General features: G+C 49.4%; 8 protein-coding genes across 8 annotated transcripts; 4 read left to right on the top strand and 4 right to left on the bottom strand.

Annotated features, from left to right (window-relative positions):
• Nucleotides 1–54: 54 nt before the first annotated feature.
• On the bottom strand, nucleotides 55–1,030 carry N7511_002485 (uncharacterized protein; the record flags this gene model as incomplete). The annotated part of the gene is made up of 2 exons (XM_057124910.1): nucleotides 55–590; nucleotides 643–1,030. 2 exons carry the CDS (start codon nucleotides 1,028–1,030, stop codon nucleotides 55–57), a joined length of 924 nt encoding a protein of 307 aa, XP_056987069.1.
• Nucleotides 1,031–1,471: 441 nt separating this feature from the next.
• Nucleotides 1,472–2,447, bottom strand: N7511_002484 (uncharacterized protein; the record flags this gene model as incomplete). The annotated part of the gene is made up of 2 exons (XM_057124909.1): nucleotides 1,472–1,994; nucleotides 2,047–2,447. 2 exons carry the CDS (start codon nucleotides 2,445–2,447, stop codon nucleotides 1,472–1,474), a joined length of 924 nt encoding a protein of 307 aa, XP_056987068.1.
• A 597-nt stretch (nucleotides 2,448–3,044) lies between these two features.
• N7511_002483 (uncharacterized protein) lies at nucleotides 3,045–3,395 on the top strand (the record flags this gene model as incomplete). Its single annotated transcript, XM_057124908.1, has 1 exon — nucleotides 3,045–3,395. One exon carries the CDS (start codon nucleotides 3,045–3,047, stop codon nucleotides 3,393–3,395), a length of 351 nt encoding a protein of 116 aa, XP_056987067.1.
• Nucleotides 3,396–4,182: 787 nt separating this feature from the next.
• On the top strand, nucleotides 4,183–6,090 carry N7511_002482 (hexokinase family protein; the record flags this gene model as incomplete). Its single annotated transcript, XM_057124907.1, has 2 exons — nucleotides 4,183–4,811; nucleotides 4,890–6,090. The coding sequence occupies 2 exons, from the start codon at nucleotides 4,183–4,185 to the stop codon at nucleotides 6,088–6,090; spliced, it is 1,830 nt and encodes a 609-aa protein (XP_056987066.1).
• Nucleotides 6,091–7,097: 1,007 nt separating this feature from the next.
• N7511_002481 (uncharacterized protein) lies at nucleotides 7,098–7,522 on the bottom strand (the record flags this gene model as incomplete). The annotated part of the gene is made up of 2 exons (XM_057124906.1): nucleotides 7,098–7,342; nucleotides 7,405–7,522. 2 exons carry the CDS (start codon nucleotides 7,520–7,522, stop codon nucleotides 7,098–7,100), a joined length of 363 nt encoding a protein of 120 aa, XP_056987065.1.
• Nucleotides 7,523–7,729: 207 nt separating this feature from the next.
• On the top strand, nucleotides 7,730–8,219 carry N7511_002480 (transcription initiation factor IIA subunit gamma; the record flags this gene model as incomplete). Its single annotated transcript, XM_057124905.1, has 3 exons — nucleotides 7,730–7,770; nucleotides 7,826–7,973; nucleotides 8,073–8,219. The coding sequence occupies 3 exons, from the start codon at nucleotides 7,730–7,732 to the stop codon at nucleotides 8,217–8,219; spliced, it is 336 nt and encodes a 111-aa protein (XP_056987064.1).
• A 721-nt stretch (nucleotides 8,220–8,940) lies between these two features.
• Nucleotides 8,941–9,756, top strand: N7511_002479 (uncharacterized protein; the record flags this gene model as incomplete). The annotated part of the gene is made up of 1 exon (XM_057124904.1): nucleotides 8,941–9,756. One exon carries the CDS (start codon nucleotides 8,941–8,943, stop codon nucleotides 9,754–9,756), a length of 816 nt encoding a protein of 271 aa, XP_056987063.1.
• Nucleotides 9,757–9,812: 56 nt separating this feature from the next.
• N7511_002478 (uncharacterized protein) lies at nucleotides 9,813–10,343 on the bottom strand (the record flags this gene model as incomplete). The annotated part of the gene is made up of 2 exons (XM_057124903.1): nucleotides 9,813–10,187; nucleotides 10,269–10,343. 2 exons carry the CDS (start codon nucleotides 10,341–10,343, stop codon nucleotides 9,813–9,815), a joined length of 450 nt encoding a protein of 149 aa, XP_056987062.1.
• Between the last annotated feature and the right edge of the window lie 2,453 nt (nucleotides 10,344–12,796).

Raw genomic sequence — 12,796 nt, 5'->3', positions numbered from 1 at the left:
TCTTGTTTCAACATATCACTAGGATGAGAATAACACTGTAACGAGCATCGAATCTCAGTGTCGGTGCAGGGAATATCTTGGACGGTAAGAGTCCAAGGCACGGTTCCAGGTCTCAGAGACACGACTGTGGTCCCATCCATCCTTGACGTATCCGCCACGGCCGGTGCGGTGGTCGTACTCATAGGTATATCCAGTATTACGCCAAGGACTCATGGATGGAGATCGCTGATAGTCTTCGAACTTGCGTTTGCGGCCACCAGCAAGCTCCTCGGCACGGGCTTGGCTGCTCTTAATGACATCGGTGAGCTCGGGAATGAGCTCATGTTCCTGGTCAAAGGCCTCGAGGTATCGTAAGAGGTTTTCAGCGGTATCACGGAGAAAGCGAACAATGTTGGAACGTTCGTTGTGGGTGTGGGTAACGCCGGACTTGTAGTAGTCATCCTTGGCTCGCTCGTAGACTCTAATAAGATTGTCAAGGTAGGGTGGCTTGGCTTCCTCGGAGTAGTGGGTGGAGGTGCTGTTCTGGGTGCTGGTGGGCTCTTGGTCTTGAACATTGGCGGTCTTCACGGTGGGCAGCTCGTCGATGGGACCTAGGGTAATCAGAATACGTGAAGATGTGTTGAACTGGGAGATGCGACATACCATCGTCCAGGATACGCTGAGCAGCAAGATGGGCAGCAACAATGCGGTTCGCATCAGCGGTTGAGACACAGTCTCTTGTTCCCAGAAATTCAGCGAGATAGAACTCCAGGAGTCCATAGTCCTGCATGGAGTGTCCAGCATCAAAAAGGCGAATCAGAACCAAGTCAAAGATTGTGACCTGGCCATCCCGATAGGCTTGCGAGCGACGGCGGATGGCTCTGACCTGGCGTCTCAGACCGTGAAATAGGGAACGGGCATTCTCCTGGTTTGAAATAATCCCACGCAGAAGCTCACTGGGGTTCATCACCACTTTCCATTTGAGGAACAGCTGCTCCTCCTTCGATCGAAAGCGTTCCATGATATCGCGATTAGGAGCTGTGGAGGACATCGCACTGATCTGGGTCTGAGAGTGAGGGTGTAAGCTCAATATTCGTGCTGGGCGTTAGGATAGTAGCTTACAATGTTGAAGGGTAAGACCAATTGAGAAAAAGATGAGAAGGAAAGAAAGAGAAAAGGATTGTCAAGGTCTACAGGTTGATGGTGACCATGGGCAAGAAACAGAAGAATGAGCGCAGGCAAATAACTGGCGGCTGACTTCGATGCCTTGGAGCCGAGAGGTGGTTTGTTGACTACAGCTAAGGGCCAGGGTGCCCACAGAACCATCCCCCATTGTTGTGACTCGCATGGCCAGATTTCGTGAGAAAGCGAGCGTCTAAATGAAATTTCTGGTGAGTATAATAAGCCTAGAACCAGTCTGCCCTTCGAACTTTTGTAAGAGATCGTAAATTGCATTGGCTATCATATCCTATCATATCTGTGTGAATGAGGTTCAGTTCCGCTCGTTCCAGAGCTTCTCGACTTGATCAATTAAGACTGCAGGGTTGCTGCCTTCACCATTCTGGGCACAATTTTTCCATTCATTGTTATCATGAACGCACCAGAAAGCATCATCTAGGCGAACAGTGCAGCTTATCTTAACACCGAGTTTGGCACCGCGCACAGCACTTTCGCGCAGCAAAGCGATGCCACTCAGTGGTGGCTTTCCATTGTCACCGTCATCCGGGTCATCGTTTTGTTGACTGGCACACTTATTCAGTGCGTCAAAGTCAATACCGTGTTCCATTGCACACTGGTGAATGAAATCACGATCTGGGATCTCAGCATAGTCATTGATTAGACAGTTTGCAAATCCTAGAGACCTGATGATAGGGGTTCGAGGGTAGGCTGGTGGAAGAAGGGATTCGTCCGCGGGGGGTGGGAAAGGAAGGTTGGCCGCACAGAGCATAAGCATGTCACCGATGCATTCACCTGGGCCATGCATGCACTCGATCTCTTCAGAGCTTTCGGAGGCACTAGTTGAGGTTAGTTGACACAAGGTTCCTGGTGTTGGGAACCAATGCTCACCTAGCAATAAAGGACAGTCTGAAGTCAACCTTGTCATAAACCTTTTCCATGGCTGGTAAGACCAGCTTCTGCAAACAGGCCTGCGCATCTGGGCATTTGCTCATGATGTGAGCTTCCAGCGGGATCTTAGTTTGGGCGAGTGTGTTCTGTACACCAGAAACGTGTTCTGTAACTGGGTTGTAGCTGTCTTCATTTGTGACATCTTCGAGGTCCGCGGTATAGCTCTCGCTCCCAGGGAGCTTTGTGTGGTGTTGCGTGCACGAGGAAGATGGCCTGATCAGCATATAGTAGCCGATTAGAAACAACACGGCAATACATAGACGGCGCCAAAAGGTCGCTGTACTTGGACGAGTCGGTTGATCCGGAGGATCGCCATGTGAGTGGATCGGGAGTTTCTCCATGGTGAAGTGACGTTGTTTTGATAAGATCGTGTGGAGAGGCGGAACTTCCCCTTTGCCCAGACCGTATTACATAAGATCTGCCAGCTGGGCAAATGACATCGGAGTTTCTTCGCTTTTACTTGAATAAACATTTACTTTTGGTTGGTCCAGTCCCCGACTTCTTCCTAAATGCCTAAACGACCACACCTTCACCGAGAGGATTCTCCCATTTGTGGTTCTGACTTCGCCGACTTCGGAGGCCATTATGGGGCATCCACTAGCTTAAGTTTCAAGTGTGTGCAAGGCTACAGTAAAGAAAAAGACCCAAAGAAACTGGGCATTTCTTATGAGGCAAGGTATCTCTGGGGGGCAGGATCAAATGGTTGGGCCGTCTGCAAGGTCGCTTTGAGGCTCACAGGAGACAAACCTTGATATACAGCAGGATCATGATACGCTTGAACACGAGAGCTGTTCCTTGAACCCATGGGGGAGCAGGTGACCAACTCCGGGTAAGCAAAGGCGAGGCTGCAACGGCCTCCAATCAGATCGGACAATCTGGGCGAGAACGATCGAGGCCCGTAGACAGCACACGATGCTTAGGCAGAAGAGTGTCGCAACATGGAGCTGCGTCTGGATACGGGCATGTCCGGCCCCATCACCACGCGAGCGCCACGAGTTATATCTGAACAGGCGAACCTCGTATCGAACGAATCGCAGGTTGAAACGCTTTTGGTGCGTGTGCCGGGATCTAACCCCCCACTGATTCCTGATTCCTATCGTATACCTCTCTGGATCTTCACTGGCGGTCGTACGGCCGTTTCCAAACGCCTCGATTGTGTTTTAGTTCCGAAAGCCAAGAATGGCGTCAGTCAAAGTATGGAGAGCAGTCAGGGCCCTCTAACCGAGGTGTTTAGCCTTCTTTTGACCTCCCTGGAAGGGCGTCAGATGGTCCCGGGTAGGGTTACATAGTTCGGAGAGGAGTGCTGGAGAGACGGAGTCGTTTGCCTCAACGAGAAGAAAGTCTTTGATTTTCTCAGCAACGTCGCATCGATGATACGTCGAATGCTTGAGATCACACTTAACACACACAACTAAATTTATCATTTCCACCTTGATGTACCTTGACGCTCTTATAGCTTCCCCACTCCAACTCAGTTTTTAAGTTGAAAAAAAAAAGCCCCCCAAAATCCAAATCAAATCAAATAAAGATACTTGCCTGATTCTTTCACTGGTTCTCTTCTTCTTCTTCTTTTTTCCTATTTTCTCGCCTATCTTGAAGCAGGGAGTATACTTCATTCTCCAACTTCTGCCTCAGGCATCTAGGGATATCGGAAGATTCGTATATAGTCTCTTTCCCCCCCCTGAAATCCCTATTATTTTTCTGTGATCAGCGCATACCGAAGATTCCAGGGTACGTAAGACATGACAGGTGCTCTCATCTTTATTTACTGGCATGATCGTCTTGTTTCTGTTTTCCCCCGCAGCCGCCCCATCGCCCTGCAGACCGCGTCACCGAAATGTTCACTCCTTATTGCAACCTCACTGACACACGAAAATAGGCTATATTAGCCCCCTGTGGTAGCTGAATCTCCCAGGGACATGACCGTGTCCTCTTCAAACATTCCAGCCCAACGTCACTGTTGAAAACGTAACGGCTGTGTCAGGCTCGGGAACTGCCAAGACTATCATTTGCGACACCCCGTATACTGAGCTCGGGGAGATTCGGATTCAATATATCTGCCATCAACGTGGCAAAATGGTGTCTGTCAACTCAATATCAGAAAAGGACAACGATGAGGAGCGCGACATGCCTGATGATCTGGTTGAGGAGGACCATGACGAGATCAACTCGGAGTACGACGCCGCCCAGCGAGAATATCTTGTCCATCATCAACAACTGGAAGACTTCCTGTCGCCCATGTCTCTGGATGAAGGTGTTCTGTATCAATTGGCACGGCGCTTCTCCACCACATATAGACACCTGGCGTTGACATCCGATCAGCAATTTCTCCCGACGCCTGTGACTCAGCTTCCTACGGGCCAGGAAACTGGTCGCTATTTGGCGATCGATGTAGGAGGCAGTAACTTGAGAGTTGCATTTATTGAACTGCTTGGAGAAGCTGTCGACTCGGATGTTCGTCCCACTGATGCCACTGAGAGGTCACAGGATACCATCCGAAAAGCTCTGCGTCAGCGCGTGAAGCGAACGTTGGAGCGAGCCTGGCCTATTCAGGAGCATTTGAAGATGGACAAGGCCGAGGATTTGTTCTCTTGGATTGGTGATTGCATTGCTGAAGTGGTGGCGGAGAGTCTATCATCGGACGCAACGAAAAAGGATATACCTGCTGAACTTGATATGGGCATCACCTTCAGTTTCCCCATTATGTGAGTTATGCTAGCTCTTGAATTGATCTCAATGGGATCTGTGGGTCTAGTTCCGGGCCTTGACTAACTATATGATAGGCAAGAATCATTAGCAGAAGCTACATTGATGCCGATGGGCAAAGGCTTCGCTATTTCATCCAACTTGAACTTGGGCAACATTCTTCTCGATGGTTATGAGAAGCATACAAAGCGACCAGATGATGATGATGAGCCATCATACAAACGCCGCAAGCTATTTGCATTGCCCAAATTGAAGATCCAAGCAATCACCAACGATACCGTTGCCACGCTAGCCTCCCTTGCGTACAAGGTCAAGTCACTACCAAACAGTCGAGTCGCAATGGGAATCATCGTGGGAACCGGCTGCAACGCGACCATCCCAATGAAACTAGACGCACTACACGAATCCAAAGCCAAGAGCGTCAACACAATGGAACCAAGCGCAGTAGAAACAATCGTCAACACCGAATGGACCATCTCCGGTGCCGCACCACCTCTCTCCGAGTTGAATGTCACAACAAAATGGGATATTGAACTGGACCGGGCCTGTGCGCGTCCAGGATTTCAGCCCTTCGAATACATGACCGGCGGCCGTTACATCGGCGAACTCATCCGCATAATCCTCTTCGACTACCTTACATCAATCGCCAAGCTATCTAAACGCTCCCTTCCCGCAAACCTCATCCAAGAATACGCCCTGACAACAACCTACATCTCCGAAACGGTAGCCAAAGCCCGCTCCGACCCAGACCTCGCGAAGGCCCTGAATCAATCCCTCCCCCCACCAGAAAGCAGCGACTGGCGCTGGGAACCCCGGACTGCTGGTGCTTTCCGCAAGATCGCCCGCACAGTACAGAGACGTTCAGCGGGGCTAATCGCATCGGCGGTCGTCGGACTACTGGCCTGCGCGCGCGAGATTGAATTGAAAGAGGATAGCAACAGCAACACGCCCGAGAACGCTGCTTCACCGCAGAGCAATGGCGAAGTCGCTACGCCGGATGCTACGGTCGCAGCTAAACATGCTATTCACAGGCATGTTGTTCCGGTCCTAGAGACGCCGGCAGATTGGCAGTCCGGGCCCGAGGAACTGGTTGTTGCATACACCGGTGGTATCATCCAGCATTATCCGCAGTTTAAGGAAATGTGTCAGCAATATATTGATCGGTTAATTATGCGAACTGGCCCGCAGAGAGGGGGCAAATCTGTTTTCTTGCGGGAGGCCTCGGATGGTGGTGTTATTGGAGCTGGTGTTTTGGCTGGTATGGTTGTGCGCAAGTAAAGCCTTCTTATTCGGCTTTCTACGGGCATGCAATATGGTCTTTGTCTTACGGGTGGACGCTTGCAATAAGACAATGGTTCGTTTTTTTAGGGACAATGGGATAGTTTATATTTAAGCTTGCGATTCGGGCCCATGGCATAGAAAAGGGTATTTGAATGGAACAGATAATATATTGACTACGTCGTCTGACTGGTCTAGAGAAAGATTTATTCGTTGGAGTTGGCTATCTGGTCTTTCTACTTCCTTGCGCCTAGTTCCTGGAGGCCAGTACCAATCTCCCTCCCCTCTACTCCGAAAAGAATTCTCTCATGCAGCTCGTGATCAAGTTGACATTGTAATTGCCTACCTGTTCAAGGTCACAAAAAAATGCACGGATGATCAATCCTAGGCTCAATGCTGTCTTTAGAATCCAAATCATTCAAGTAAGGACTCATTTGTAGAAGAAAGCCCCAATAGTGTTAAATTGATCCAAAGAAGTATAAATGGACCCTAGATCGGACATAGAAGTGATCTTCTCTGGCATACTGTATGTTGCAACTGCACTGCCTCCGGCCACAATGTTTGTTTCCTCCCAACAGCATGCTGATATTTCGAGCCATGGTGCTCATAATGTAGCAATAAAACTACATCAGACTGCTTGGCTCTGCCCAAGCAATCGTAATCAGAGAATGCGGGGGGGGGGCCCGACGTGCGGAATGCGTTCAATTACGCGACGCCGTTATTCGCGCGCGGTCATCGAACGTCATATCAACGTGAGACACAGTGCAAGGTAAACTCTGCCGAGACCGAGACCGAAATGATGTCCGCTTGGCTAGGAAAGAAGGTCGAGAAGCTCGGTTTCTGATGGATTCCGCACCCTCGCCGATCGTGTTGTTCCCGCATTCTTGCATGATCGGCGAATAGGCACCGAGGTCGCAGGGCCTTGGATGTCTGCTGGAACATATATATATCCCCAACAGTCATCTCGCTTCACTTGGCTTCCTTGAGTCTTCTAGGTTGCGTCCGATTCAGATCAACCGGAACATATTGTTGCGCACGCCGCGCTTCATGGCACTGGGCTTTCCATCTTCGTATTCAATCCCCGAGGCTCCTCCCTCACCTGACATTTGTTCCAATCGCTCGCGTAGCTCAGCATCTGCTTCGGAGATAAGTTTGGTCTTGCGTGGGACAGGGTGACGTTTGCTGTCTTCGTTTGAAGGAGTGCTCAAAGAAGTCTTGTTCTGCTCTTGCTCGAGCTTGGAATTGGTGATATCTAGAAATGACAATGTTCATTAGATCTGACGCTGAGTTCCAGGGCAAATCCACTATTTTTACCTCGAGCTTTTGGGAGCTTGGATGTTGTAGATAGGAAATTGCTGCAGCCGTGCAAATGAAACGGCGTTACTCTGGCACAGAAGCCATTCCCAAAGCCCTTTAGGTGCTTCACGGGCATAGTGAAAGAGATTGATATTCTTTTCAATGTTGTGATGAAAGAAGTCTTGAGTGACTCTGACGCCATCGCCGATAAGGAAGCCACGTGATTCAAGTCACCTGATGTCCAACGTCCCCGCGATCCACCGCTACTGGTCAACTGTGCTCTCGACACTACACTTCAATCTAAAGATCTTATCTGAGAGATCTTCCATTTACTTACCTCAAAATGGCATCTGTGGCTTACTACGAGCTCTACCGTGGGAGCAGGTACTGCACCGTATGAACCGGACCGGCAGCTCGAAAGCTAACAAGGAATCTCTAGCCTCGGACTGTCTCTCACCGATACTCTGGACGATCTGATCAACGAGGGCCGTATCGAACCCCAGCTGGCCATGAAAATCCTCTCCACCTTTGACCGTGTGGTTACTGAGGTCCTGGCCGACAAAGTTCGAGCCAGACTAACCTTCAAGGTAAGCCCTTCGAGTCCATGTACTCTGCTGGAAAGGGTTCCACTCTAGCTCAGCCCAGTTCAACATCATGACTAACATGTAATTTCTTCTCACTATTAGGGTCATCTCGATACCTACCGATTCTGCGACGAAGTCTGGACATTCCTGATTAAGGACGTCACATTCAAGTTGGACAACCAAACCTCAGTATCCGCAGACAGGGTCAAGATCGTCAGCTGCAACAGCAAGCGCCCTGGCGAGGTATAAGATGGGACATAGGTGGACACAGATGGCGTTTGCTTTTCTTTTCTCTTTGAGTCGTATCGGCGTTCTACCGGCAGTGGTTTTAGAATTCGGGCACATATCCTCGAGGCGTTTCCAGGCGGTTTGGTTTTTCATATCTTCCATTCTCAATGTCTATGACATGAAATACCCAAAAGATGGGAGCTTTGCATACAAATTTCTCTCAGTGCGTAGTGAGGCAGAATCGGACGTATGTACTCCCTAGGTAGCGTGACCTCGCCTTATCGGAGATAAAGGCTCCTGAGCAACTTCACTTTCTATATTTCCCCTCTTGCCTCACACTGGGTTTCCATTGTTCTCTTAATGCACTCATACAATGCCGAGAACTCTGCCCTGGCTTCGGGCACAGGATGACACCCAAGTGAAAAGAGAATCAACCCCACGAAAGCGTGTAAAGACAGAAGCTACTCCCGATCGCGACACCACCCCGCGGAACCTCCCAGTGTCCCCCGAGAAGCGAGACTTTTTCAGATCTTGTGAGCTTTACCCTCCTATCCGTTAATTAATAATCTATTCTAATGCGCGGGACTTTGACACAGCTCAAACCCCACCATCCTCGCCAATCAAACGATGTCCATCCGAAGAGTATGCTTACAACCACGCGTCACAATCAAGAATATAATAGTTGCTCACTATATATAATAGGTTTTTGCTCGAGGGTCTTGAGTGTGACGATGGTTGGGTAATGGTAGAAGATGAATTCTACTCCGTTGCCCAAACATTCACCCAACATCTACATTACGCCGAGTATCTTCGCCGTCGTAAGGAAGCGAAGGCTAAAAATATGGCCGCATTTGGAGTTATTGAAAGGCCCACAGATGGCCGTACGCCTCTTCCAAAAGAGGTTGAACGCCAGCGGGAGCGGGAGGCCCTCAGGCATCGCCAGAAGTCTGGACTACAACAGCTCGATGGCCAGAACCTCGACGAGGCTGAGGAGCATGATGAAGATGACGCGCGATGGAAGGGAACACATTTGCACGACCTCATGACCAGCCCGAGAAAATCACGGTCCCTGGCAGGAGTAATTGCGCTGAAGTCGTCCTCGAGAGCTGCAGCAGGCTTTTCCCAGGCTGGACAGGCACCTTCGAACACTGGTCAAGCTCGAGTGGCTAATACGCTAAACTTCAAGGCAACAGCAGCTCAAGTTATTGAGCTGGATGAAGAGACAGCATCAGATTCGGATGACGATCTCGATATCGAACCGAAGGCGGTTCGGCCACCGGCTCCTAGGAGCGCCCACTCGACACCACAAAGACCAGAATCTAACGACGTGATTACACCTCGCGCAAGTTTACAAAATAAGGCTACATCTATGCCAAAAGTCAAGCCGGGAAACACTCGACCCGTATACAAATCAAGAGTTCAATCACTTTTTGATGACCTCGATGGACTGCCAGAGCCATCTCAGTCGATTAAATATGAGTCGACTAATATCAGAAGATCACCTTCTAACAGGCAAGACAAATCCGGACATAGTGAAGTTCCGACGTTTCTGGTGTGATACCTCCCCTCTCCCCAAGAATGCACGCGTAATTCGTGCTTCTTTCGAACATTCAATCAGACACTTCCAAGCTCGTTCATAGTGATAGATTCGGCCGGGGCCTTGGAACTTTGAGCAGCAGCTGAGCTCGACTTCCACCATCGAGGTAGCCTTAAACGCTCCCGGCGGGTTGCGACAGTTTCAGGCTCATTCTGCGGACGTGGTTCTGAACCTTGCTCTTCGTCGATATCGATGGCTGGAGGGACACCATCTCGATCAACGCTCCGTCTTTCTCCTCCGCGGTCGCTGTTCGACTGTCCTGCGACGTCAGCGTGCTGTGATTTGTTTGTCAGATCTGGTCGCTCTCTCGGGAGCTGGCTGGGCGAGAGGACTGACTCGGCATCAGAGAAGTAGGCAGGCAACTCTTCTTTGCGGAAGTTGGTGGGATGACCCTGTTACGATTCACTGGTCAGCCACCGTCTTTCCAACAAGACTCAAACCCTCTAGTATCTGCAATATTCAATTCGACTTACAATTTCAATGATTGTTCCTTTGTTGCGTGTGAAGGGTGCTTTGAAGCACCGGAAGACTTGTCGAAAGCATTCCATGTTGTGTTGATGTGGTTTGGGTGATCCAGCAGACGGATACAAGCTCTCCTTATAAAGGGTCGAATCGAGAGCTGCGGGAACTTGGGACAATCCAGTTGGAATGTCCTTGAAATAGGACAAAGAAATACAACAAGAACAACGCTGTCGTGAAACAAATGCTATACAAGAGACAATGCGAAACGAAGGACTGTGTGGATGTCAAGGAAAAACAAGAAAGAAAAGAAGTGGGCTGTGCTCTACAGCATCGAGCCGTGAATAAATCAAGTGTACCAGAAATGAGGCACAGCGAGAGTACATATACTACTACAGCAAATTTACCGGCAGTATGCAAATCAATGCTGTTCCCGGCGTGTCAAGGATAATCCGATCCACGGTCTCGCCCATGCAGGTTGAACTAGGCGACAGCCGGGCCTTTGGCATGGACGGGATGACAGGTTCGGCAGATTTCACCTGTGAGAACAAAAACATCCAGTCCCTTTACTGAGACTGTGACACATTCCTGGCAGTCCCCTGGCGGCAGCGGCGGGTCCTCCCCCCTCCTGAGAGATTGGGCCAGGGATTGGCTGTGGAAGGAAATGTCGAAATGCCCGTATGCCTACTCCGGCTATTTGTGAGCATGGGATTGTCTATCCATCGCGTATCTCCAACTCTTTCTGTGCATACAATATTCCCTACCACGATCTGCTGCAAAGCATTAAGTGCAACAACGGCAGACGAGCATTACAGGCAGCAAGATCATCCTGACCTGCAGCCTGTAGGGAACCCAATGCGTCACAAACCCATGCAGATTACAGCAGGCACTCGACCCTCAGTGGACCCGGTAGAGAGTGAGCCAGACTAAAGGGGCAAAAGGGACAAGCAAAGAAAACCCTCGTGTCGCGCTCCATACTTCATTCTTGTCCCTTTTAGGACAAGACACCCACCCGTAAAGCTTCCGTGCCGTTTCTCCAGGAATATTTCGATAATAGCTAGTTGTCGATCCCGGTCCCCGTTAGCTGGGTGGATATGTGCATGAATGCGAGGGCCTGCAAAGCTCGGCATCTTTGTCTGTGCAACCGCCAGCTTTCTTTCAATACGAGGCAGCTTTGAATAGCTCTTTGCCTCGTTTCTTCTCTTTCTTGGTCTCGGATGCTCGGCTTTCAAAAGTACGCAGCACCGTAAGTCTAGCAATGTAATTTTAGGCATTTCTTAGATGCATTGCCGATCTTTCATCCACTTGCAGCTGTGTCGATCTATCATAGATTCTTCGATGACAGGGATGATCTTAGACTTCTTTTCAGGGTTAGATATGTGGCTAAACCTAGTGCAGCCGACCCGTATCTGGTGATGGTGATACCGAGGTACTGCAGCAGAGAGTTTTGATCACCTCAATTCTGTATCTATGTCTTTTTTAATAATAATTGAGAATCCTTGAACCCAATTCCACCTCGTAGAATCCTCAAAATAAACTTCAACTCCATAGGTATATCCTAGGCTCAATCACAATCCCGAAAGGAAGGACTGTTTCCTCGCCTCGGCTTCCTTTGTTACTGCACGGAATACGGAGTCCTATTCCCTTTATCACTTAACGATCGATCATTTCCAGAGGTGCCGAGAGCGAAATCAATTGTACAGAGGCCTTGCGGGTGCCTGCGAGGCCTGGAATGGTTCGCGTAATTTTCTTTTTGCGCCTCCCTTGCGTCGGAGCTATGCCGAGTCAAAGAACAGCTCACAAAGGTTGTTTTAGGGGTCATAGGTACAAGCTTCGGGCAGGTACACATTCCTATATTATTAACGGGATGGAATACACGATAAAAGCATGCATTTCAAGGCTTGGGATTGTTTTCGGAACTAAGGGTTGTTGTTGAGTGTTTCATCTGGGCAAACGGGAAGCCCTAACCTCGGACTGGAACCGCAGGGATGAACTGTTCGATGCGGGATTCTATTTCCAGTGAGACTTCCAGCAGAGTAGATTTTTAATTTCCGTAAAAGCGCCTTATTGAATATTAGAGTCCGCCATTACTGTATATTGGGTAATCGTATAAATGTCTAACTTTCGTCTTAGCACATTGTAAATGTACGTCCGTACAAGATCTTAAATTGAAGGCGTGCTGGTATCGTCCCAGTGGAGTCTGCAATGCAAGGTCCTTCCAGCTATGTAAGTCCCTACCATAGAACCTCAAACCTACCTGGCTACCTGGATACAACATATTATTGGCACGTATCGAGGGCTAGCGGGGGTGGTTACCCGTATTCTGAAGGTTGGCTTACATTCTTTCAGAGACACTGCTCAATTGAGATTGTCTTGGACCACCTGCCGGAAATGTTTTCTCCGGTGCTATTGGCTCATTCTTTGGATGTTGGCTTTGTCGTAGAGACATACTTCGCCTTCTTCGGTGGATTACCTTGCGCCTGTTTGGGGCATTGATGCACTAGGCACATGAATACAGTGTAGAGTGGCATAAGTTATCTCA

Source organism: Penicillium nucicola, assembly GCF_028828085.1.
Source record: "Penicillium nucicola strain IBT 29836 chromosome Unknown utg000002l, whole genome shotgun sequence".
NCBI lineage: Eukaryota > Fungi > Ascomycota > Eurotiomycetes > Eurotiales > Aspergillaceae > Penicillium > Penicillium nucicola.
This window is presented reverse-complemented; position numbering and strand designations above follow the sequence as displayed.